Source organism: Bidens hawaiensis, unplaced genomic scaffold (genome assembly GCF_021521415.1).
Source record: "Bidens hawaiensis isolate Kalapana, Puna unplaced genomic scaffold, B.hawaiensis_p1.1 tig00039030_1, whole genome shotgun sequence".
Lineage (NCBI taxonomy): Eukaryota > Viridiplantae > Streptophyta > Magnoliopsida > Asterales > Asteraceae > Bidens > Bidens hawaiensis.
Window position 1 is genome coordinate 62830 of NW_027496859.1, and position 25324 is coordinate 88153.

The 25324-nt window shown below is 35.6% G+C and overlaps 3 protein-coding genes across 5 annotated transcripts; 1 reads left to right on the plus strand and 2 right to left on the minus strand.

Moving 5' to 3' along the window:
• Window positions 1-1976: 1976 nt before the first annotated feature.
• Window positions 1977-6579, plus strand: LOC143590877 (uncharacterized). 3 transcript variants are annotated; one of them, XM_077071225.1, is made up of 5 exons: window positions 1977-2080; window positions 3305-3588; window positions 3810-3926; window positions 4019-5704; window positions 5885-6579. In XM_077071225.1, the coding sequence occupies exons 2-5, from the start codon at window positions 3310-3312 to the stop codon at window positions 6284-6286; spliced, it is 2484 nt and encodes an 827-aa protein (XP_076927340.1). In that variant the 5' UTR covers window positions 1977-2080; window positions 3305-3309; the 3' UTR covers window positions 6287-6579. The 3 variants fall into 3 exon arrangements, with proteins under 3 accessions (XP_076927340.1, XP_076927339.1, XP_076927341.1); XM_077071224.1 differs by lacking the exon at window positions 1977-2080 and having other exon boundaries at window positions 2254-3588; XM_077071226.1 differs by lacking the exon at window positions 1977-2080 and having other exon boundaries at window positions 2254-3588; window positions 4019-5608.
• A 2678-nt stretch (window positions 6580-9257) lies between these two features.
• Window positions 9258-12037, minus strand: LOC143590879 (uncharacterized protein At4g19900-like). Its single transcript, XM_077071228.1, has 5 exons — window positions 10828-12037; window positions 10600-10749; window positions 10373-10507; window positions 9559-9753; window positions 9258-9485 (listed from the first exon to the last, which is right to left on the minus strand). The coding sequence occupies exons 1-5, from the start codon at window positions 11988-11990 to the stop codon at window positions 9299-9301; spliced, it is 1830 nt and encodes a 609-aa protein (XP_076927343.1). The 5' UTR covers window positions 11991-12037; the 3' UTR covers window positions 9258-9298.
• Window positions 12038-14281: 2244 nt separating this feature from the next.
• Window positions 14282-17122, minus strand: LOC143590880 (uncharacterized). Its single transcript, XM_077071229.1, has 2 exons — window positions 14864-17122; window positions 14282-14712 (listed from the first exon to the last, which is right to left on the minus strand). The coding sequence occupies exon 1, from the start codon at window positions 16991-16993 to the stop codon at window positions 14909-14911; it is 2085 nt and encodes a 694-aa protein (XP_076927344.1). The 5' UTR covers window positions 16994-17122; the 3' UTR covers window positions 14282-14712; window positions 14864-14908.
• Between the last annotated feature and the right edge of the window lie 8202 nt (window positions 17123-25324).

Genomic DNA, 25324 nt, shown 5'->3' on the forward strand with positions numbered 1-25324 from the left:
AGCGTATTATCATGTTAAGGCTATGTGTTGTGGTTGGTAATGAAGATGTTAGTTAAAGCATCACATCACCGCCACGTAAATAAGATTTTAACTAAAACACCCGTCTACTAATGTATTATGGGTTAACTAGCTACTTATGGAAAACAACGAAATAAAAAAAAGTTGATTGATTACTAGTGACGTTAACCGTTATCAACTTGTCATGCTCGTTACCATGTTAACCGGCTACCCATAACGTCGGGCCCTTCATGCAGCAACACGGTATAGCCGGCGTTAAAAGCCCACATAAGCCATAACATTGCAATATTGGCTCCATAACACATGGCTAATAATAAAGTATATGCATTTAGTTTCGTCGTAAAGGTTTCTCTTAATTTACTATTAAACCCAAATGGTACACTTTAAGGAGACATTAGTCACGCTACGTAACTCTAGGGTAGACGTACAAGTTACTCCTCAATTTCCTTTTGCCTTTTTTGCTTAGTTTTGTCAACCATAAATCATTTTGGAGCACACAAAAATATAATCTAATGATATGACCTAACACTTACAATTTACGACAGCCAATATATTGGAATAGATGGATAGTTGTAGGTTGTGTGGGCTATTGTCTGCCGGAAATACCGGTTACCCCGTTAGTGCAATCTCACACGATAACCCCACTTTTATATTTTTAATTTCACACCCTCTTATTCTTTTATTATTTTCACCATGCCCCTTGTACTTTTATTATTATTATTATTATTATTATTTTTATTTTGGGTAGCATCCATACATTTTTAATAATTTGTATGCGTTTGGCGTGTTACGTTGAACGTGTTATTAAAGTTCATACATTATCGTCTTTTTCTGAGTTGGAAATGTGATACGTGTGTAGAAGTTATTGCATTAATGATTTAGCAATTGGTATATAATAAATAATAATATAATACACCATTGGTAAATATGTAATTTTTGCTTGCTTTATAACAAATATATGTTTCTAGAGAGAAGATCGGGAATAAACTTTTAGTGACTTTTTATGTCGTATTAAAATTGGGTTGATGCTGTAGACGCCAACTAAAGTGCTTACTTTGATAGTTTAAGTATTGTCACTTTAAATGAAGTACAAAATGACTTAAACCTATAGGAATTTTAAAACAATGCATAAATTTTTATCAAGATCTTAAAAATATGAATACATGGAAGACAAGCATTTATTTTTGAATTTTTTATGAGTGCAATAATTGAAACATGAATATTTTATTAGCATTTTAATTGTTGTAATATATTGTTTATTATATTAAAGAAGTTATGTAAATGATTAGTGTGGTCTATATATAATATTATGAATAATGAATGTTTGTTAAAAAATTGTCACATGTACAATTTTTAAAACGAATGTTTGTTGAAAATATAATTATGATTTTGAAGACAACTGTTTTACATTTTTTTAGTAAATTATGATTTTTTAAACCTTTTAATTTATTACAATATCTTTAGGCTATTGTTTGGTACAAATAAGTACATGAATTTGAACTCGAACGAATCCTTTAACTAATACACTTACAGGGATGAAAATGAGCCAACTCATTTTGACTTATCGAGCTCGAGCTCTTTTAGAAAACTCGAGATCGGCTCATGAGTCATTTTTCCAAGTTCGAGATCAACTCATTTATTATTTATTAAATTAATACCTTTTTAGTTATATTTATATATTTTGAGAAAAAAAACTTAACCCGACCCGCTCGGCTATGCAATGCTAAATTAATACATCAAAGTCTAAAACAGGGAAAACTATAAAAATACACAAAACTCGACCCGTATATAGAAAGATAATAATAGCAAAGGGGCCAAAAAGTGATTAGGGGTATAGTAGAGAAGCCATTGTTGTACTTACCATATTAATCGGCCATATACTTACCATATTATCCATCCAATCTACAAAATATACATACACACCTCGGGATTCATATTCTCATATAAATACATACATACTCAGTCCGCCCATTCTTCGTCATTACGATTTCTTTCTTTCTTTCATTCGCTACATCATCAACTCATAGTCTTCGATAGCGTCACCTACCTCCTTTAATAATCGGTGAAAACCCTAATTATCTTATCTATATCTTCGTCAATTTGCTACATATAACGTCTTACATTCTACTTCGATTATAATTGATTATCGATATTAATTAGGGTTTTATTTTCCTCATTTTCTTACGCTTTCTCTTGATTTAGCAAATTGATATTACATGTGATTATTATTATTATTATTATTATGTTTAGGCTGTTAATTATACTTAGCAATTATGTGCGCTTAGATCTTGTTTTTTAAGTTGTTTGTTTATCAATAGGTCTAAAAGGTTTTAGAATCAATAGATGCTTAGAATATGAATACTAATTCACAATTATGATGATTAAACATGTATTGTAATTAGTACGTGAAATTAACTAATTAATATTAACAAAATTCATCATCACAATAACAGTCCAAACTTACATTTTCAAGTTTATTTGACTAATCTGTTTCAAACTCGTCTTTCGTGTCTTAATCATATGATTGGATGCTCTGTTCAGTCTGTATTGTCTGCTAGTCACACATTAGCAGTTAAAATCATCTAGTTATGCAGTCAATATCGGTGCTGTAGCGGTTATCAGACCTCTAGCAGAGTGTTGGTCGATATTTGAGTTTTGACCGATATATCACCGATTTTCCCGATATCAGTTTTTAAGTCTTAATTGTCAGTTTTTAGTGTTTAATGTTGGTGTTTTAAGTCTTAATTTGTTTCTACTTGTTACAATTGTTGGTGTTTTGTAAGTTGCAAAAGGTTAATTTGTTAATGGTAGGAGGAGAGTATATTGAGTTGTTAGTTTTAAATTGCTGTATATATATAAATTCTGCATGATATTAAAATTACCGATATCCCACCGCGATAACCGATACCTCAGATATTGGTCCTTGACCGATGTCCGTTATTTTTCTACATTAACTGCATAGTCATCTAGTTAATTCCAAAAGTTATAAGTAATAGGAGTTAGTACAAACATTTGTTGTTCATCGTGACAAAGCAAGCCAAACCTTTGTTCTCATGTTTTTTTGAGTAATCTTTTTCAAATTCGTCTTTCGTGTATTTTTGATGTGAAAATCATATTCTAGTCTGTATTGTCTGCTTGTTACAAGAACCTCATATTGTTTAATTGAAAATAATGTTTAAATAGAAATAGATAATGATTAAGAATTCGTTAGGAACTTGAATCTATGGTCCTTTTTCTTTTTGACTACCACTCTACAAGCTGGACATAATATATTGGTAGTTTACAGAGGAGATGGGGTATAAAGGTAACTCTGTTCAGGGGGAGATTCCAGAAAGCGGTGCGATATTTATGTCAAATATCAAAACACATAAAGAGTGTTTAGAAAGAAAGTTGTTTGGACTACCATCAGGCATGTCTGATTTTGTGCTCCATGTAAAAGAAGGAATGGCACTTTTCCTTTTTGAGTTTGAAAGGAGATTGTTATACGGTGTGTTCCGTGCCACATGTGATGGTGACATCAATATTGAGCCCAAAGCATTCAGATCATCTGGAAAACAGTTTCCTGCACAGGTATATTTTGTGTAGTTCTTCCATGTCTCGCAATGCAAAGGGAAAATTATCATAAGCATATACTTGTTTTTTTACCTATATAAATACTAATAGTCAATCATTTAGGTAAATAAAGCTACCAGAACTTAATCAAACAATTGGAATGCCAAAGAGCATGTAGAATTAACCAGTGTTTTAACTTTTATGTTTTTTACTTCCGTTTGGTTTTATTTATAATGTAGGTTCGTTTTACAACTGTCTACGATTGTAGCCCACTATCTGAGAAGGAGTTCAAGGATGTGATAAGGGATAATTACTACAAGGGGAAGAAGTTCCACTTTGGTTTGAATAAAAAGCAGGTATACTTAATCATTATTGTTTCTATTTTGTTTTGCTGTAATTCTTGCATGTTATCATTTATTGTGTATCTTTCTTTCTGATAAAATTTCAGGTAACTAAACTGATGAAGCTATTTTGTTCAAAACTTATCTCTAGAAATGACCCTGAGAGAAGTATTCGGAGATATGGTGATAACCCGCTAGATGGCAAAGCAAGATCTGGTGACCTTAGGGGCGACATTAGACATAGGATAAGATTTGACATATGTGATTCTAGGGATGATGAAGTTAAAAAAGTAGATGATAATATGTATATAAATAAGCATATCATTGATTCTAGGCATTATATGAGAGACAGTGATGAGTTTGGTGATTCTAGTAGGCGTGACATACTAGGAAAACACCTTGATCCTAGGAAAAATGATGTTGAAGACGGTTACATGTCGGTTTTCAGCAAATCACATGGAACACAACTTGATGAAATCGGTGTAGGAAGCAGTGAGTTTCTGATGGATGCTAAAAGCAAAGATATTATTGATACTAGGCATTATACAACAGAAAGTGACGAGTTTGGTGATTGTAGTAGGCGTGATGTACTAGGAAAACATCTTGATCTTAGGAAAAATGATATTGAAGATGGTTATATGTCGGTTTTCAGAAAACCACATGGAACACATCTTGATGAAATCGGTTTAGGAAGCAGTGAGTTTTTGATGAATGCAGAAAACAAAGGTATAATTGATTATAAGAGGTTACGAGATGAATATAATATTAGGGAAGGTATTCGTGGAAGTCTTAATGAATACCAACTGACTAATCATGGTGATATTCGTCTTAGTCCTTGTTTTGATGACGGGTCGGGTTTTATTCCCATTGCTAATAATAGTTATCCCGTTTATCCTAGTCCTGAGAAACTTTCTGTGAGTAAATCACATCTGCATTACTCATATGATGAAGGGTCAAATCAAAATCTGTATCTTGATGATACCAGTTCACGAAGTTCTATATTTCCTAAGTTCATTTCTAGAAATCTTTCTTCACCGAATGCTGGTTTACGTGTGCATGAAGCGGACCCTACTTATAATGATAAAAGGTTTATTGAAAAACATGATAGTAAGCATAGTTTTGGTGCTATTGATAAGAGAGTTAGTGTTTTTTCTCGTTTAACTATGAATTTGAGACATGAAGAACAAGCTTTTGAATCTGATGAAAAACACGAGTTAAATTCATCAGTTGACAAAGTTATGAAAATGTTGGAGAAAGTTGTGAGCAGCCCGAATAAAAGAAGTGGAAAGAACATTTCAGTTTATAAACAAGATGATGCTGATAACTCGCCCGATAGTAAGATTGAAGTTTACGAGCTTTCAGATGTGAATATTGAAGTTGATGCTGACATGGCGGATGAAGAAGTTGAAGGTGAATCGGTATTTCAAGAAACCAGACTCGTGGACTTCAAGCGTCGTAAGAAATCAAACAAGAAAGCTGATGGTGCATCTAAAGAGAATTCTGAATGCTTGGTAGGTGCCACGTCAGATGTGGGGCCCGTTGCGAATGCCGAGTTAATGGGTATGCCACGCAAGCGTCGAAAACTAGTTAGGCCTGCTTTTGTTGAAAAGAATGTCGTTCCCAACAGTGGCATTGCTCAAGAAAATATACTTCCTGCAAATGATAATGTGGATGTAGTTCTTGAAAGCTCAGAGAAGGTTGATGACATCATCAAATCCATGGTGCCAACTTTTCATGAAAATGCAATATCTGCAAATGATAATGCGGATGTTGTTCTCGACAGCTCAAAGAAGGTTGATGACATCACCAAATCCATGGCGCCAGCTTGTCACGGAAATACACATTCTGCAAATGATAACATGGATGTAGTTGTTGAAAGTTCAGAGAAGGCTGATTGCATCACCAAATCCATGATGCCATCTTGTCATGAAAATACAAATGATAACGCAGATGTAGTTGATAGCTCAGAGAAGGTTGATTACATCATCAAATCCATGATGCCAACTTGTCATGAAAATACACCTGCTGACAGTATCTTAACAAAAGCAAATGTTGAAAGCTCAAAGAAAGTTGATGTTTCAATCAAACACATTGATTTAAATATGCTGCCAACTTGTGATGAAAGCTTATCTCCCAAAGATGACAACAACTCAACAAAAGTTGTACTTGAAAGCCAAAAAGATGACCACAGTTTAACAAAAGCTGTACTTGAAAGGCAAAAAGATGACAGCAATTTAACCAAAGCTGTACTTGAAAGCCAAAATAGAGGTAATGAACGAGATGGAAATGCAGGAAGCCAGTTTGTGTCGGGTGTCTTTGTGAAAGGGACCGAGCCAAAGGATGACCAAAATAACTGTGGTTGGATTGAGTGGTGATCTTCAAGTATCGCGTATAGCTAGCATATAAAGATGGAGTTTTGGATGCAAAAGGTTACACATTTTGGGAGCTGCTTTATAGTATTACTAGGAAACAGAAAAACCAACCTGCTTTTGCATACATATTGGTTTTCTGAATTGTAAGAAAAAGTTAGGAAAGTTGTATTTACATTTTGAGCTGGGCATTTTTGGGTTAAAGCTCAGTCTCTGATGTTGGAATCTGAAAACTTATATTTGATTTGACAAAATTTGCTTCTTTGGCTTGGTTTTATTGACTTCTATTGCTCATATAATTTATGTAAATCAGCTCTCTTTTTGATATTTTATAAGTTGATCTTGTGAAGCTTATATCAGTGGTGGCGGCGACATGGAGATAAGCCAGAGAATGTATGTGTATTGTTTGTATATTATTGTACTGTGTCAAATAGGCTTTTAAGTGGTCTATATCATCCTCATCGTACTCAGTATATCCCACCAATAGCAATGCTATGGTAGGGTCTGAGGAGGGTAAGATGTAGACAGCCTTACCTCTATCCCATAGGGATATAGAGACTGCTTCCGGTGAGACCCCCGGCTCGTTAGTAGTTTTGCATCAAGCCTTGGACATAAGGCACATAGCACTCAATCATCGGGACACCGGCTGATTGGTGCATGTGCCCTTGTCTTTCGGCTATCAACGCCACCACATGATGCCTGATTAACCTTCCGCCACTTTTAACGTTATTTACATGAGATTAGTAAAATAATGTCAAAATTAGTGCAATTTTACTTTTGCCCACCTGAGAGTTCACACATATATACATTATATGCGCGCACCGCAAGCAGGGCGTTAAGTGGTCTATATATAGAGTACAATTATATATAGACTACGCTGTTACAGTTCAGTGCTGTCTCAATATATAGAGTACAATTATAATCATGTACCAGACAAGTATGAAATACTCTTGGGAGAATTCCCTAAATAGCCCTTCCGAAGAGAGAGAAACACACAAATAGCCTTCGAGATTTCGTTTTTCAAAAATAGCTATCGAAATTCAACTTTCACTTGACATTGGGAATTTCCTCGTGATATATCGTGGACCAATCAAAATCTGCCATTTGTCAAGCCCTCCCACCTACCACACAAGTTTTCATCTCAAATCTGTCTTAAACGTTACTTTTCCATCAAATCTAACTTGATAAAAACCAACTTTAACGTGATGTTTCAAACTGTTTCCGTCTCCAACATGAGTTTTCAAAACAGATGATTTTTGTGTCTTTTTGAAATTCATCTCCGAATATGAATTTCAAATGAATTTCAACTTTGGAGACGAATTGCGATTAACAGCCAACTGCCAATATGAATTTCAAGGGAATTTAAACTTTTCTTCATAAATTTTGAAAAAGGTTAGGTGAATGGGGTCCTCATGAAGTATTTCTCCTCAAAAATGTCTTTAAAGATGGATTTTATAACAAAGCCAACTATGACTATGGTTTCAACATAAAATCAACGTATTTTGAAAAATGTTAGGTGGATGGGGTCAACATGAATTTTTTCTCCTCAATAATGTCTTTGAAGATGGATTTGATAGCAAATACAACTTTGACTTTGGTTTTTAACATAAAAACGTATTCTGAAAAGGTAAGGTGGATGGCGTCCACATGAAGTTTTCTCCTCAAAAATGACACTGAAGATGGATTGTATAACAAATCCAACTTTGACTATGGTTTTCAACATAAAATCAACGTATTATGAAAAGGGATGGGGTCCGCCAAACTACTTTGTCCCGAATCCAACTTGGACTACTGATTTGTATAACAAATATCAAGAAATTAACACTTCATTGAAAATATGTAATTAATTCACAACTAATTGAAAATAATTACAAACTAATTTCTAATTGACAAATCATATTCAGATCTACGTAAGGTTTCAGAAGGCCACCGAATTCACGACCTAGAAGCCGACCCCAAAATTCTCTCGACCAACTTTCATTTCGTTAAGTAGATGAGAGGAACAAGCCGAACAACTTCCATCATTATAGAACTTATCAACGTTTGAAGGCCAACAATCAGAATCTGAATTTGGCAATTGCCAAAACGTTTGAACCGGGAAACATATGTTCTCCGGGAAAATTTTAGCGACACTTGATGATTCCATTTATTCAATTTCAACATGAATTAAATGTTATAAATCTAAAAATAACTCATGGATGGATTCATACGGTAGTGGGAGAAGAAGAACATGGTTGTTGTGAAGGATATGAAAAACAAAAGGAAAATAGAAGAAATGAACAGAATTGAAATTCATCTTGGTAGTTGGCTTTTAATCACAATTCGTCTCCAAAGTTGAATTTCATTTGAAATTCATCTTTGGAGATGAATTTCAAAAAAACTTAAAAAACAATAATTTTGAAAACTCACGTTGGAGACGGAAACGGCTTGAAACATCACGTTAAAGTTGGTTTTATCAGATTAGATTTAATGTGAAAAGTAATGTTTAAGATGGATTTGGGATGAAAACTTGCGTGGTAGGTGGGATGGCTTGACAAATGGCAGATTTTGATTGGTCAACGAAATATCACGGGGAAATTCCCAATGCCACGTGAAAGTTGTATTTCGAGGGCTATTTTTAGAAAACGAAATCTCACGGCTATTTGTGTGCATCTCATCTCACTTTTGTGTGGTTTCGACATTGAAACAAGTACACTTAAAAGGCTTGCAAATTACGAAATCTCATTCTCGGAGATTATCTCTCAGAACAAAAACGAGACCATGATCATAAAATATCTGCATTTGGGGGGCTCAGTGCCGATTACATGATTATCGTCCAGGCGCAATATGCATACCTCATTAAAGTAAAATAACTTATCCAATTATAATAAATCAGAAATTGTAAAAGCCAACATACACTCATTCAACTAAAAAAGGCTTAATTACAAAAATTCAATAATATGTGTAGCTAACAAGATCAACTCTCACAGGCCTTTACCCCAAATATACAAGCTGTGTATAACTCATATGCGACACAATTTACAACATATCAGAACAACGGATACAATGTTGGTCAATAAGTCTGGCTGCTAGGCTCTCGGGCTCAGGAACCAGACCCGATGTTAGGCTATTCCAGAAATGAAATACTAACGCCTCATCAACAATCTTTTGATATAGAGCATCTTGATCCGCTTTTTCAGCATCCGTTGCAAGTTGGGTGAAATATCTATTTTGATAAAAATATAGGTATTGGTAAAATGAACAACATAAAAAAGAATTCAAGTGCGAGTTGTTCATACCGTGTGATATTCTTGCGACTTATTGGGAAGAAAGCAAAGAACGGCTGCAGCTTCAGTTCCATCTGATTCTTGAACCCGTTTTCTCCATGCAGAAACTTACTTCCAACACGAGTCAAAAGATCAGCCCCATTCCACCTTAAGTTCGTATCATCATAACTCGCATAAAACTCCTTTAAGCACTCCATTATAAACGCGCTGGGCAAAATTATTAAAACCTTATAAAATGCACACCATATTCACAAGTTTGATCTGTTTAGTTGATGCAGAAACTAGGAGTGTGCATAAAACCGATATAATTGCCCTGTAACTGAAAAAACCAATAAACTGACAGTTTGGTTTTACGCTTCAAAACCCGAATTTCCAGTTCAGTTTCGGTTTTTCAAGTCCCGTAAGTAAACTGAAAAACCAAACCGACTTTTATAACCTAACCAAACCCGTAAAAACCTAATAAACCAACTTTTGCTATTGCGTTTATGGATTATGATTTTTATTTTTGAATATTAAGTATCTATAAAAGAAATAATAGATGTGGTAGCCCCTGAAATGTGTAATAATCAATAGGCCCGAACTTATTATTTTAAGCCTTTTATTGACCCAAATAATTCAAGCCTAAATGGAATAATTGAAAAACCAAAACCAACCTAACCCGCTTTGAAATCTAAAAAGACCAAAGCCAAACGGTTTTTGAAAACCCAAAAACCAAATTTGCGGTTTTTGGTTCGGTGTTAGTGCAAAACCGATCCACGCACACCCCAGTAGGGCAGTAGAAACAAGAATAACCAAAAGCTGCAGACGCAGATGCTGGTTATGTTACCTGTGCTTTCTAAATGCCATAACAGCTCCATTTATATCACTTGCAGATGATTCATCCTCTAAGCCCACCATATTAGTCAGAGAATAAAGCGGTTTCATCACTATAACATCAGAATCAAGATAAATCCCACCATATCTGCTCGCAACAAACAAACTCTAGTAACTATGCATACTAAAGAACTTAAGTGAAAAAACCATTATTCAATTAGAACCATAAAATTTGCTTACTTGTAAAGAGCCGCCAGGCGGATAAGCTCGCTGTAATGAGTAGGATAAAACTTTGTCTTCCTCCACTCAAACCAAACCGATGCAAATTCAAGAGTCGGTGTATCTTTCAACAACTCATCAAGATTTGGCATGGCAACCGCAACCTTGAACCTACAAAACAACTTAAACTTTAATATATAAATGTTACGATCAAAAATTCAAAATCACTGATATGAAGCGAGAAATTACCCTTCTTTCACAAAACCATCAAAGAAATTAAGCTCCAAGGTTTCAGAAAAGACCACAACACAAGCATCCGGATGATGTAACAACAGACTTTCAAGACCCCGTTGGTGTCGCACACTAAACATCCATGGAGGCGAGTTCCACACCATAAAAACTCTAATCGAACACTTCCCTTTTCTAAAGAAAGCATCCATGAAATTCGAGAACGCGAACCGAGGATGCAAACCCGGAAAGTAACCCCATCTTTTCCCATCCGCATAAATCTGACCCGAAAATTCATTTTTTATCTCATTTTCATCCAATGTTCTTCTCTCTGCAATCTTGGTTTCACTCTTGGTATCCTCACGAACACTCTCAAGCTTCGATTTCGATACCTGATTATCGTTACCATTATCGTTACCATTAAAAGGCACTTTCTTGAAATCATTTATAATCCTCTTTTGCATCATTCTATCTGCTTTCGTAAGGCCGGTAACCCCAACCCCATTGGGATCCTGCAACAACGGATTACTCAAAGGATTCAGCAACTCCAGATTGGACTTAAACATCCGATCGCGCCTTAAGAAATCACTCTTCTTCTCGAACCAATCCCCCCAGCCTTCCTTCAAGGGCGAAACCCGATTCCCAACCGTCAACAAAAGCGCATCCTCAACCCCCTTCACTTGAACCAACTTAGCCCTAACATTATAATCCAAAACAACATCATCTGAACCAAACCCTAAATTAATATTATTACGAAACCCGCTTTCCGAATTGGAATCGAAACCCGAATAATCCTCCCACTGATCAATGGACCGCTTATCGAACACTCGACGGATCACACCCTGTACATGATCAAAGTAATATTTTGAGACGTTAATTTGATCGGTGGTTCCGGTGGCGTCTTCAACGTCATCATCATCATTGTATTGATTTGGGTCTTCGTCGGGTGGGTTGTCGTCGAGGACGTCGATCCGGTCGTCGGAGGAGTTGCGGTCGTCGGGTTCGGCTTCTTCTAGGAGGGGATCGAAGGTGAGTTGGTCGGAGTGGTGGAGGGTGGGGTGGCGGTCGGAGGTCAGGCGGATGTAGAGGATGGAGATGGAGAGGAGGAGGAGGACGGCGGCGATCAAGGCGCAGATGTGGGTGGTGTAATGGGGGCGTCGCCGGGATCGGAGTTTTTTTAGCATTTTGGGTGGACGACAGTGGACTGCTGCTGCATTCTGTCTGAAACAAAAGAAACTGGTCTTCTGTTAAATTTCCTTGAGTTTACATATGCAACTCTTTTTTTTAACCGGCAACTTATTTAGGCTACCGTGCTACTTAAATTTGGAGAGCCCCGTTGCACTAATTTGTTCGGAGTATATTATTTTAACTGGGTATTTGGAGACTTGTTGCTACACTTTGGTCGGACTATATTGTTATAATCGGATCTACGCTGACTTTAGAGTTTGACTTGTTCATTATCCCAAAAAACCATACCACCGACTGTCACTTGATAATCATTGTGCTACCCAGGAAACCAGACAACAAAAAGTGGCAAGTGGGGATTAAACTTAAGTCTCCACAGGAGAACCCAAGCCTTCTATCACTGGACCACAAGTGATAGATTGCTTGCATATGTAAAAAATTTACTTTTTAAGAAAAAGATAAGTCTGGGTAAAGATAATAACTTTATTTTAAAAAAAAAAGTATTTTAAATTTGCTAAAAAAAACTGAAACTGAAAAAAAATAAAATAAAATTATCAAATGAATTTGGACTTGCAACAATAATCAAATTACTGATTGTCGCCACAACTGCATTCTTCAACTCCACCATCTCAGCCCCTAACCAACCGAGTGTCACTACTGCCTCAACCCTGAAGGTCGTCACTCAAGTCACCCTTCTATATCTTGACCACCATGCATCAGCATTAGACTAGTATTGTCATTATCATATTATGAACGAGTTAAATAAAGAACGGGAAAAGATGTAAGAATTGTATAGTACATATGGATATTTGCCACAGATGATGCAATCTAAATTTTTAGAATGACCGACTCCAAAATACTAAAGAACCCTCAAACATGTAATACCAAATAAGAAGATAGTTGATGAGAATCTGCATACAGCATTATCGTTTATCTTGGCTAGAGAAGGGATGGGATGCTTTCTCTGATCAAGCTCTGGCATAAGAATCAAGTAAAAAAATCTTGGCTTAATGAAAGTAAAGGTACACTATGTTCCATGTCCAGAACAATATTATTATACAGATGTAAGCTTGTTTTATGATCTCAGTTTTTTATTTGATGATCCTTAGATTGTTACTTGTTGCTCATTCTATAATCCTAATTCCTACTGCAATGTAATGCACTATGCAGAACCTAGTTTATCAGAACCAATCCTGCATCAATCATTCAATGTTACTCCTTCAGACATAAGAAGAAGAGTTGATGAAAGTACAAGATAAGCAGAAATACTTATGCTGCTCTCATACATCGTTTAAAATCATTTATATATTGAACTAGGAAGATTCCCGGCACGTTGCGCCAAGTTGATGTTATTGACAGTCGTACCTGTACAAGTTATCAACTCGTGTAGTGCGTCTGCGAGTCGAGATGAATTCGATTGGTGTCAGGTTACGAAACCAGTAATTACCCCCCCCCCCCCAAAAAAAAAACTTTATTAACGCAAAGTTACAACAAATTAACATAACAAAAAACACGCGTTACGGTTACGAAATGACACTTCGATTGGTATCTAGTTACGACCCAAAAAATAAAGCAAACCATAAATTCGTCCACTCTTAAATATACAGCAATTTAACATATTTAAAATTTTTTAAAAATGTGGCGAAAGAAAAACACCCGCGTTTGCAGTTGCGAACTGATACGAATACGTTGATTATGGAATCGAGGGATAAAAAAAGTTATAAAAAAACCCCACGCATTGTGTTTGCGAACTAAAGCGAATTCAGTCAGAATCGACGTTGTCGAGACTAAATCGTACATAGAAAACCATGTGTTGGGGTGGTGAACCAACACGGGTTCGGTTGGTATCAGGTTACGACTCTAAAATTAAAGCAATAAGTTAATTCGTCCACACTCAAAATACAACAAATTAACATATTTACATAAAAAAACCATGGCGAAAACCAAAAATATAGGAGCGTTGTTGCCTTGACCTGACACGGATTCGCCCATACTCTAGAATCGATGAACTAAAAATAACTCACGGAAAAAAAAACCTTGAGTTGCGATCGCGAGCTGACGTGAATTTGACCGGAATCATTTGACGATATCAATGATAAAAAAACCCCGCATTTTCCGGTAACGAACCGACACGAATTTAAAAATATAAAACAAAGCAGATAAGAAGTTTGGTGACCAATCACATAATTATGTCGCCAAACTTCTTAATTATTATATATAAAATAATGTCCCTTGTCATCTAATTATATTTACTCTTTAGCAGCTTTTCTTTTTTAAAAAAGAATTATAGTGAGGATAAAATATAAAACAATATATTGATATGGAAGTTACAAAACAAACCACCATTGAAACCTAACCTACTAAACATCCTTGAAAATTACAATTAAAACAAAGTGCAACAAACTAGAAACACGAAATTTGTGCTCAAACTTTGAACACACATAAACCTCTAGATAAGCTTATTAACTAATGTTGTCTAGCCAAACCTCAACAATATTACCAGCACCCATTCAAGTCCCAACACATTAGTCTGTTTAGATGGGGTGGTCAACTAACCCGCGAGCCTACGAGTTCACAAGTTGGTGACTTGCAAGCCCACCTAACTCATGACCAACCACTCTCATCATTCTGCCAGCATTGAAACCTTGTCCAGGAAGGTTCTTACCTCTTGTTGGCTGTTGCTATCCGAACCATACCCATGTGGTACAGCTGGCACCGGGCCTGAAAAATTATAGCAAGCAAACAGAGTCAACACTCAACAGAGATATAGAAAGCATATGCTAATGAAGTGAACAAACTAAATGAGACAAATTGTTACCATTTTTCTAATACAATTATGCATAATAAAATATAGAAGGCAGAGAAGGCTTACAAAAAGTCATAATCTTTCGGTTATTACTTCTGCAGACGAACTATATCAAGTCACCAATTGTTGGTCAGAATTATGAGTTTGGAGCTTTTCCAGAAAATCACTGCAAGAAATGCTCGCTTTTTCTGAAACTTGTTGAGAAAAATTTGGTAAAAGCGTCATGATATCCACATCTTCAGAAGTATTACAGAGACACGTAACAATAGTAGACGTCAACTTTGAGTCGAGTGCAATCCCCTTTTTAGCCATTTCACGAAGCATTTTAAATATCTCATCTGATTCACCCTTTTCACATAAAGCCTTTAACAAACAATCATACACGAATTTATCCGGCATAAAACCCCTAGAAACCATCATTTTCAACATGCTTTTAGCTTCCTTTATATCACCTAACTTACAATACCTGTTTATTAATATGGAGAATGTGTACACATCAGGATTCACACCCTTTTCACGCATCATCAACAGTAACTCATTCGTGTACTCCACATTCCCAGCTTTAAACGACGCATCGATTATGATATTAAACGAACTGACATCTGGCTTGCAGTTACTGTTTTCCATTTCTTGAAACAACTTGGTTGCTTGTTCTAAACTACCCTCCGTGCACAATGCCAACATCAATGGATTGTAGTCACACACACTAGGAAATACACCATGTTTTTTCATTTTAATAAAAAACCCTTTTGCTATGTTAATCATACCTAATTTACAGAATCCGTTAATTACAAGACCAAATGTGTACGTGTTTGGACGTAATTTCAGTTGCCGCATTTGCTTCCATATCACCATAGCCTTCTCAATATCCCCATTTCTCAAGTAACCATCTATAAGTAAATTATAAGTTACCACATTAACATAAATTTTAATTCCCACCATCTTATTATGAACCTCTTCCGCCTTGTTAACACGGTTGTCTTTGCAAAGACCGTGAATTATAATATTATGTGTCTTGACATCCGGCTCAATGTCATTCTCGTTAATCATCATATCGTATAGCATCAACGCATCATCAACCTTTCTTTGATCACATAATTCTTTTATTAAGTCATCATAAAATATCTTACCCGGCTTCTTACCCTTTTGGATCATGGTTTTCATCAACTTAAGCCCATCAACCACCGACCCTTCCTTGCATAACCCGAGAACTAAATGCATGTATGTTCTATTATTCGGTTCTTGACCCGTTTCTATCATAACTTTAAACAAGTCAAAAGCTTTCTCAACCTTCCTGTTACGACAAAACCCGTCGATTAAACTGGTATAAGTAACGACATCCGGTTCAATCCCTCGTTCCATCATATTCGTTAACATATCCATAGCTTCATTAAACATCCCTATTTTCGAAAATCCATGAACCAAAGAATTATATATTCCTATCAATGGATCAACCCCTTTACTAACCATATCATCGAAAACCTCTTTACCCTTTTCAACATTCCCGTTTCTGCATATATTACTTATCATCATATCGTAAGTCGCCAAAGGAATACTACAACCTAATTTCTCCACTTCATACATCAAACCTAACGCATCATCAACTTTCCTAATCTTGCAAAGCGAATTCGCAAGCGTGTTTACCGTCACTCCATCCGGGACCACCCCAAAACCCGAAGCTTGCCGAAACAAACTCACAGCATCATCAATTTTCTTCTTACAACACATACCGTTTAACACGAGATTCAAAAGGTATGTGTTAACGCTAAACCCACATTTTAAAAGCAACCCGAAAACCGAAACCGCATACTCTGGGTTCCCAAAATGAACCAAGCTCTCAATCACAGCACCATATGAAAGAAACCAAGGGTTTAACCCTAAATTAGTCATTTTTCTATAAACATTCAAAATTAAATCATACTGCTTGTTTCTACCTAACGTTTCAACAAAGAAATTGCAGGTGGACGAAGAAGGGATCCGACCCGAATCAGCTGATTGTTCAAAGAGCAAAATTGCAGCTTGAAATTGGGGATTTGGGTTTTGTAAAAGCTGTTTCAATTGGGAATCTGGGATATTAATCAATTCGTTTTCTGGGTTATATATAGAATGAGATAATGAAGACAATTTAGCTACTGCATTACGATTGCAGCAGCTAATTGGATAATTGAAGAACGGTTTGATGATCCGTGTAGTCATTTTGGGGGTTAGGGTTTTTAATTGGAAACCTGTGTTTCAGTTTTTATAGGTTCAAAGTGAAGTTAGTTTCATAAATGGTCCATCAACTATATATTACTATACACTTTTTGTTACAACACCACACCGCTAAACTTTTAAAACACCGTGGCTTTAGATACTAAACTTTATCAACACTCTCTACTTTCGTCCATAACACCAAACATTCAGAAACCTCATAATATATCTATATGTGTATGTGTGAGGGAGTGACCCATGGGGGCTCCGCTTATCGGTATGCAACCACAAACATACGTCCATAAACTTTCCTCCACAACAGTGAGTCCATCCCACCCCTCGTCCGCCTTCAAGCCACATCAGTCGGACCTCGGGTTCCGGTGCTCGTTATGGATGCTCTCGTTATTAGTTATGTGTATGTAAATTTTTACAAAATTGTTGTCCACGTATTCATTTCAACAACCAATATGTTTAAAGAGCTATATGGTATTTGGAGTTTTGGACAATACATTTCTTATGAACACACTTATGGTTGTTTATGGTTCGGTTTAAAGCCATGTAACCACCCAAATTGGTCATTAGTTTGGTTTCACGGTGGTTTTGTTTTAACATTCGGCCGGTTGGTTTCAAGAATTTTTAACCACGACGACCGGTTTGGTTATAGGTTTTTTTCTTAAAAAAAATTGGTCGTATGACATCGAACCGGACCGGACCGTAAGACATGGTTATTCCATATTTTTGTTTTTCATTTTTTGTGTTACATATATTTACTTATTAACAATTATCATAATTAATATTATCGGTACAAATTAAAAGAGGATTTTGGTGCCGCAATGGCTCTCATTGGTCCAAGTGGCGGAACCTTATTGGATCACACCCATTTTGGTCTTTTTTTTTCTTTTTTTAGTTCAGGTACCGTAAAGAATGTAACCGGAATTGACCGAATTCACATAGACTCACCATTTCAAGGCCCAGACCGATGACTCTCAGGTTTTACCAACGCCTGAGTTTTACGTACCGACCGACATCACTCCATTCGCCCACACCATTTATATATATATATATATATATATATATATATATATTGTTTTAGTTCCGATACTGTAACGAACGTAACTGAAACCAACATAATTCGCTTCGAATCACCGCCTCAATGCTCGGGACTGACAACACTTGGTTGTGTGCATACTTCGATTGAGCGTATAGACCGTCCACTAGGGTTGCACACATACTTTGGTGAGCGCATACTATAGATGAGAAAATAGTTGTGATTTTACAGTTTGACATGTGAACTTTGCATATATTAGCCTATAGATGGTAGTTGTGAGTTCTAATTTTACATCTTTTAGGCCGATGCATACTTAGCATAGTATGTGATAGTAAGACGTGTTTTTAAAGTAAAAAAAGGCTGTTAATATAAATAAATGTATTTTGAAAGATAGATAAAGTGATAGTTTAGTGATAATAAAAATGGTAACATTATTTATACTTTATAGTACAATGAGTATGATATATCCTTTCAGAGACGGATTTGATTGTGGATGTCACATAGCTTCTCCTTCAAGGAGTCTAAGATAGGCGATTATATAAAGCCTTTAAAAACCGGTAGCATGCCGGTATTTTGAGTCCGGTATTTTTGACCGGTTTGCTAAAACATCGTATCGGCGGTTTTTGTCTAAAATACCGGTTTTTACCGGCAAACCGGTTTTAAGCCCAAGAAATTTTTTATATTTGCGACCCATATTATTTCAAAATTACTTTTAACCTAACAATTAACATTCAAACGTGTAAACTATAGGACTATTTTTATAAAATTGAGTATTTTTGCATTATTTTTTTAGTATGGATTAACTTTTGAATTATTTTTTGTAATATGAATCATTTAGTTTTGGGTTATCTTTGGAATGAAGTTACATTTATAGAAAATTATAAAGTAACAGTGGCGGATCTAGACTCGAAACCGAGCCGGAGCGCTCAATTTTTTTTTTCCCAATATTTAATACAATGTTAACGAAACAAATATAAAGAACACGACAACAAATAAATTTAAAGCTAGTAAAGCCTCCACTAACAAAAAACCTCTCTTCCACCTTGATTACCAACACTTCTATTAAACAAGAAACAACATAAACAATACGCTTTTTCTTGTTTAGTGCTATACTCCAACCAATCATATTTATCAAACCATTTGACATTAAAACGTCTCCGGCCACTAGAATAATTTGACCATTTAAAGTTATGACCTCGTGGTTGAAAAGCTTTTTTAACAAGATATGTTCTTCTAACGTCATCTATTTGATTAGGATGATAACTAGTAATAGGTAGTCTATCGGCGGGATCCGAAGGAAGATCATCCAAATTGATTTTTGAACGTATTGAAGGACTTGAACTTGGACAGATATCTTCATTTTCTTGCAAATCATCAACTATATTTGAACATGAAGTTGGAATATTTAAACTTGGTGAAGATGAACCAATGTCATGGTTTTCTTTTCTTTGACGTTTAAAGGTTGCTAATAAGAGCTTGTTTACTCATCTTCAAAGATTCAAAGTTTCTAAACAAAATTTGAAACAAAAACCTAATATCAATAATCAATATTCAATAACCAATATCAATAATCAATAACCAATAACCAATAATCAATAACCTAACAAAAACCTAAACAAAAACCAAACCTATTCAATTCCACATGCCATATTAAATATAATTATTCTAACAATCTAACATAAACCATCAACACCGACAACCCCACTAAAATAGCCTTAAATATAAAATATCAAACTTAGCCTCATCTAGTTATCTGCATAATTAGTCTCCTTTTCATCATACCTTTACCACACTTATTTCAAGTGCTCTGCAAGACTGCAATGGCTCTTAAATTGCACGGGACCGTCGGTTCACCGGCTACCTTTCGTGCTTTGGCTGCTCTCTACGAGAAGGATCTACACGTCGACTTTGTTCCTGTCAATTTGGTGGCTGGCTCTGCTGCGCTGCTACAGGGGAGGTGGAAGGAAGACTGCGTATGCTTTTTTTTTTAGGTTGTGAAAGGTGGGTTAATGGGTTGGTTGGGTTGGGTTAATGGGTTTTGTTTGTTTGGGCTTTATCTTTTTATTGGGTTTAAAACATATATTAGTTGGGCTTAAAATCTTAGCCGGAACGTTATTTTTTTCAGCCGAAACGAAACACGAAAATCAACTAAATTTTTTTTTTACACTACCCGTAAAAATTTGAGCCGTAGCCTCGGCAATAGGTAAGTCCGCCACTGTAAGGTAAACTATTTAACCGGTTGAACCTCCCGGTATAACCCGGTTCAACCGGTTGTACCAATTTTTAGCTCAATCCGGTAAAAGTAAAATACCGGTTTTTAAAATATTAATAAAGGGGTTGTATTGATAGGGTGGCACTTTTGTGGCTTGCAACGATTGTATACAAACTGACCGATAGTTGGTTTAATGACGATCATTCTTGATAGTTTACGATAGTTGCAAACTTAGACTTCATAATTGTTTTACCTTTCACAATTAATGAAAACTTAACAATGACAATGTGACAGTTGACAATTGTATACCTATGTGAAATACATGTTAATGTTTTGTTAAGCTATACGATAGTGTTAAAAATTTATGTTCGCTAAATTCTGTTTTATAATAAAAGCTAGAACCCACTTAGCAACACTGCCTTTTAGTATGCACTTCAAGTAAAGTGTAGGTCCGTTGGAGGATGTTTGGGTTTGGCAGACATGGAAGGAGCCTACTTATCTAAGACCGGCATCCCATTATGTTTATTATTTTATGATAGTTTATTTTAATTAAGGGTCCTTGATCCATTGTAGGCAAGTTATGCGTAAACACGTATTTTCTGATACATTATACGATGGTTATTAAAGTTTAAGAACTATGTTACATGTGTAAACCCAATCGCAATGACTCCATGGTTTTTTTGGCATTACAAATGGATATTGAACAATGTTGTTTATTAGCTATTAATCATGAAGGAGATTTATTGGCTTGTTTGGAAGGTTGCATGATCCTAAGCAAACTTTTAAGGATGCTTGAACTAAAACGTTTGCTCAAGACATATAAAGGCTATTGGAGGACATGAAAGACTCACACCAAGATCTATTGCTCATCGTGTCATTGCTATTTTAAACTATAAGAGATTCATGGTGTGTTCATAATGACTATTTGATCTTCAAAGTTTACACCAAAGACTTCCAAAGTAGATAGATACGACATCGAGGAGTTACAATCAATGGTGTACTGTTGGTTGGATGAGCATTTTGCAACAGTTTTAAAAGGGTATGGAATCGTCATGTTCCTGCATGTACTATTGCATACAATCTCTATAATAATTTAAAATTTCAGTTGATGTGTTTAGTGAAGGATAAATGAGTGAATGATATTATACGCTTGAAATAACTTTATATTTTTTAGGAAGAATGATTATACTAATGAGAGAGAGAGAGAGAGAGAGAGAGTCATGTGGGGTACAAAGTTAGTATATACAAATTTTTAGAGATGATGATGGATATGTTGCTGTGTGTGTAAACAGAGATCGAGGAGGCCGTGGTGCAATGGTGCTTCCCAAAAAGGTGGAGATGGAGAAGGAATTGTTTTAAAATAATTGTTTATAATTATAGTTCATTTTAATTTTCTCATTTTATTTGTTTTTTTTCCTTTTTATTGGTTTATTTAGTTTACTATATATATATATAAATTTTAATAAAAGGCTTTATTTATTTTGTTTTAAAAATTTATAATTTATGTTTTATTAAAAAGTATAATTATTCATTTTTGCGTTTTTAAAATTAAAAAAAAAATAAGTTATAGGGTAGTTGAGTGGAGTGTTGCCTATTGTTTAAGGGTTTACAGTAATATATGAGTTAAATGACACATCGTTATAAAATTGGTGGGGAATGAGATACCATTAGTAACCACCCCTCTAGCCCTTTATATATGTATAGGTTTATGGATTTTAATAATTCCTATTAACTGATAATAATCTACATTCATTTTATCATAACTGACGGTCCTAATTTAAAGTCCCCCCCCCCAAATGGTCCCCGTTAAAAATGAAATTATATTTGCTACTTATTGCTTTTAACATGCTCAGTTACAAATTCTACAAAGATGACAAGAAATCAACTTCGGGGTACATTTATATGTTGGCAGGCGGGCCAATTTCATGGAGGAGTCATAAGAAACAGTTGACAACAACCTCCTCAATGATGGCGGAATACGTTGCAGTATACAATGTAACTTGCCATGAGATGTTGCTAAGAAACCTCATTACTGGACTCAAGTTGTTAACTCCATATCACGACTGTTGAATATTTACTGTAACAACTCAGTTGCTGTGAGTTTCTCGAACAGTAACAGTTCGAGCGGAGCTGGTTTGTACCTTGATACAAAGTATTTGTTCGTACGTGAACGAGTAGAGGAAAATAGTATTTGTATCGATTACATTAGCACAAAAGATATGCTTGCGAATCCGATGACTAAAGGTCTGCCACTCAAAACTTTCCAAGAACTAGTAACAAGGATGGGTTTTAGTAAAGACTTTTTATAATAGCATGTCAAGTGTGCATTAATTATCAATGTAATTTCCTTAAATTTTTATTTTGTCTATAATAAAGTATGTGTGCCCTTAATGAATATAGAAAAAAATTGTACAAATTAAGTATTGTACATTAAGGGTTTTGTTTCAGTCATTTAGGTCTCAACCTCCGTTTTTGGACATTGAAAAGAACAAAAAAAAAATCTCTTTTAACTACTGGAGCTATTGGTGGAGAGTAATGTTGCATCTTGTATCGTGTAAGAACACGATCAATATAAGCCTTTTGCGACAATCCTAATATCCTATTGGCTCGATCTTTGTGTATTTTGATGCCTATTACGCAAGAAGCTTCTCTGAGATCTTTCATGTCAAAATTATGCGAAAGTAATCACTTTGACTCATGCAACAAATCTAGACTATTACTTGCCAAAAGGATATCATCCACATAAAGGACATGTACAACAAAGTTGCTCCCACTCATTTTGAGGTAGGTGAATTGATCCACTTGATGTTTTATGAATCCTTGTTTCTTCATGACTTCATCAAATTTTAAGTACATTGTCGTGATGCCTGTTTTAGCCCATAAATGGATTTCTTAAACTTACAGACTAAGTGTTCTTTACCTTCAGTTTTAAAGCCTTTAGGTTGAGTCATGAACACATCCTCATGTAAGTCACGCGGGTTTGACATCCATTTGATGTATCTCTAAGTCAAAATGAGCTACTAATGCCATAACGATTCTTAAGGAATCCTTCCGTGATACAGGTGAGAAGGTTTCTTGATAATCAATTCCCTTCTTTTGAGTATAGCCTTTAGCAACCAATCTTGCTTTATAGCGTTCGACATTTCCGTTTGGGTTTAATTTGGTTTTGTAAACCCATTTACATCCTACGGGTTTTACACCATTGGGTAATTCAACCAATTCCCAAATGTCATTCTATTTCATGGAATCAAGCTCATCAATCATAGCTTTATTCAATTTAGAAGATTGATCGCTGCTAATGGCTTCTTTATAGGAGGATCATCATTACATTTCCCTATATCCATATCAACTTCATTAAGGTATGTTACATAATCATCAAAATTAGTCGGTCGTCTAGACCATGATGACCTCCTTAGTTGATTATCGGGTTTCAACAGTTTCAATAGTCCTTAGCTGATTATCAGGTTCAACAGTTTCAGTAGTTGTCTCAAGGACTTGTTCTTGTGTGTTTAATATGCCTTCATTTACAGGGATATATGGAGTATTAAGTGGTGCAGTGTCATGTACAAGATGTGTAATAAGAGGTAAATTCGCAGAAGAGCCCACCCCCCCTCCTCTTGCACTTCTTGGAAATCAAAGACTCGACTTATACTTCTCCCACTTTGTAACACCCCGACCAAAGGCGGATTATACATCGGGGCGCCACATATTGTTTCATTACTCGTGACACTATTGGGTGTCAATATTTAATAAATACATTCATTCGCGCACGCGCAAAGTAAACAAGATAACATAAATCATCATAAATCAATATATTATAAATCATAATATTCGAACAGCAAAAACTTGTCTTGATACATTTTAATCTAGGTCCAAAGTAAAGAAAACTTCCTACGTGTTCACAAGCTCCAAAACAGCTACTGCAAACCTGAACATGTGTTAAAATAAACGTCAAACACTTGCGTGTTGGTGAGAAATCAAGTTTAATACAATACATAGATAACAATAAATCTGCGCGCAACACGTGTATGTCTGGTGTTTAACAAGGGTGCAATCAGATTGTGATCAAGCCTAAATAGATCATAGCTCATAGTTCTTAGTTCAATCCGTGCTCCCAATTGAGCACAAAAACGAGAAAACATCTGTGCAAGTGTAAACAAAGAAAACCGTAAACGATATGTCTCCCGTGTTCATCTAATGGATCCATGAAAACTGCGGAATAGGCCGAACAAAGCGGTTAATGATACACACATACAAATAAACAGCCAAGTAAACGTCCTCAACACATGGGATACTGCGCGACTAAAGTTCATAAACAGGTTTAAGACTCAAGTTTGTACGAACACATGAACATCCCAAAACATTAAAAATAAAAAGGGATTAGGTACGAGATTACTCACTTGATAAAGATGCGGTGAAAGATAATGCAAGAACCAACTTTAAACAAGTACAAGTTAACCTATAAATAAGATTATTGTTTTAATGATTTGTTTTAAGTCTTGATATAAGTTAGCATAATTAATAAGTAAATTATTATATATAATATATATTACCGGAAAAGCAGGACAGAACAGGGAGGAAGACGGAGGCAGAGAGGGAGGCGGCAGAGAGAGCAAGGAGGAGGACAGGAGAGATTAAGTGTTTTGTGTGTAGTGTTAGGAAAATAACATTATTATTTATAGAGAAACCCTAGGGAACACAATCCCTAGAAAAGGGGAAGAGATCTCAAAAAGCAAAAGATTCCAAAAGCAAAAGATATCAAAAGATATGGCAGCTGCAAGGGGTAAGATAAAGCTGACAGGGAACAGTAAAAAGGCATGGGCGGGTCAGATAAAGGTACTGGTAAGGCATGGAAAAAGCAGATCTCAAAAGATTATGTCAGTCACTTTTTCTGCCAACCAATGGGGTTGGTGCGCATGCTGCGTCGAAAGTAACTTTTCAGACATAAAGCAGATTAGGTCAACAGCACAAAAGATAAGACATCACAAAAGCAAACGGCTGGACAAAACAGAAGAAAAGACTCAAGACATAGCGCGAGAAAGCTTGAGCGCGAAGGCAGACACAGAAGGTCAAGAGA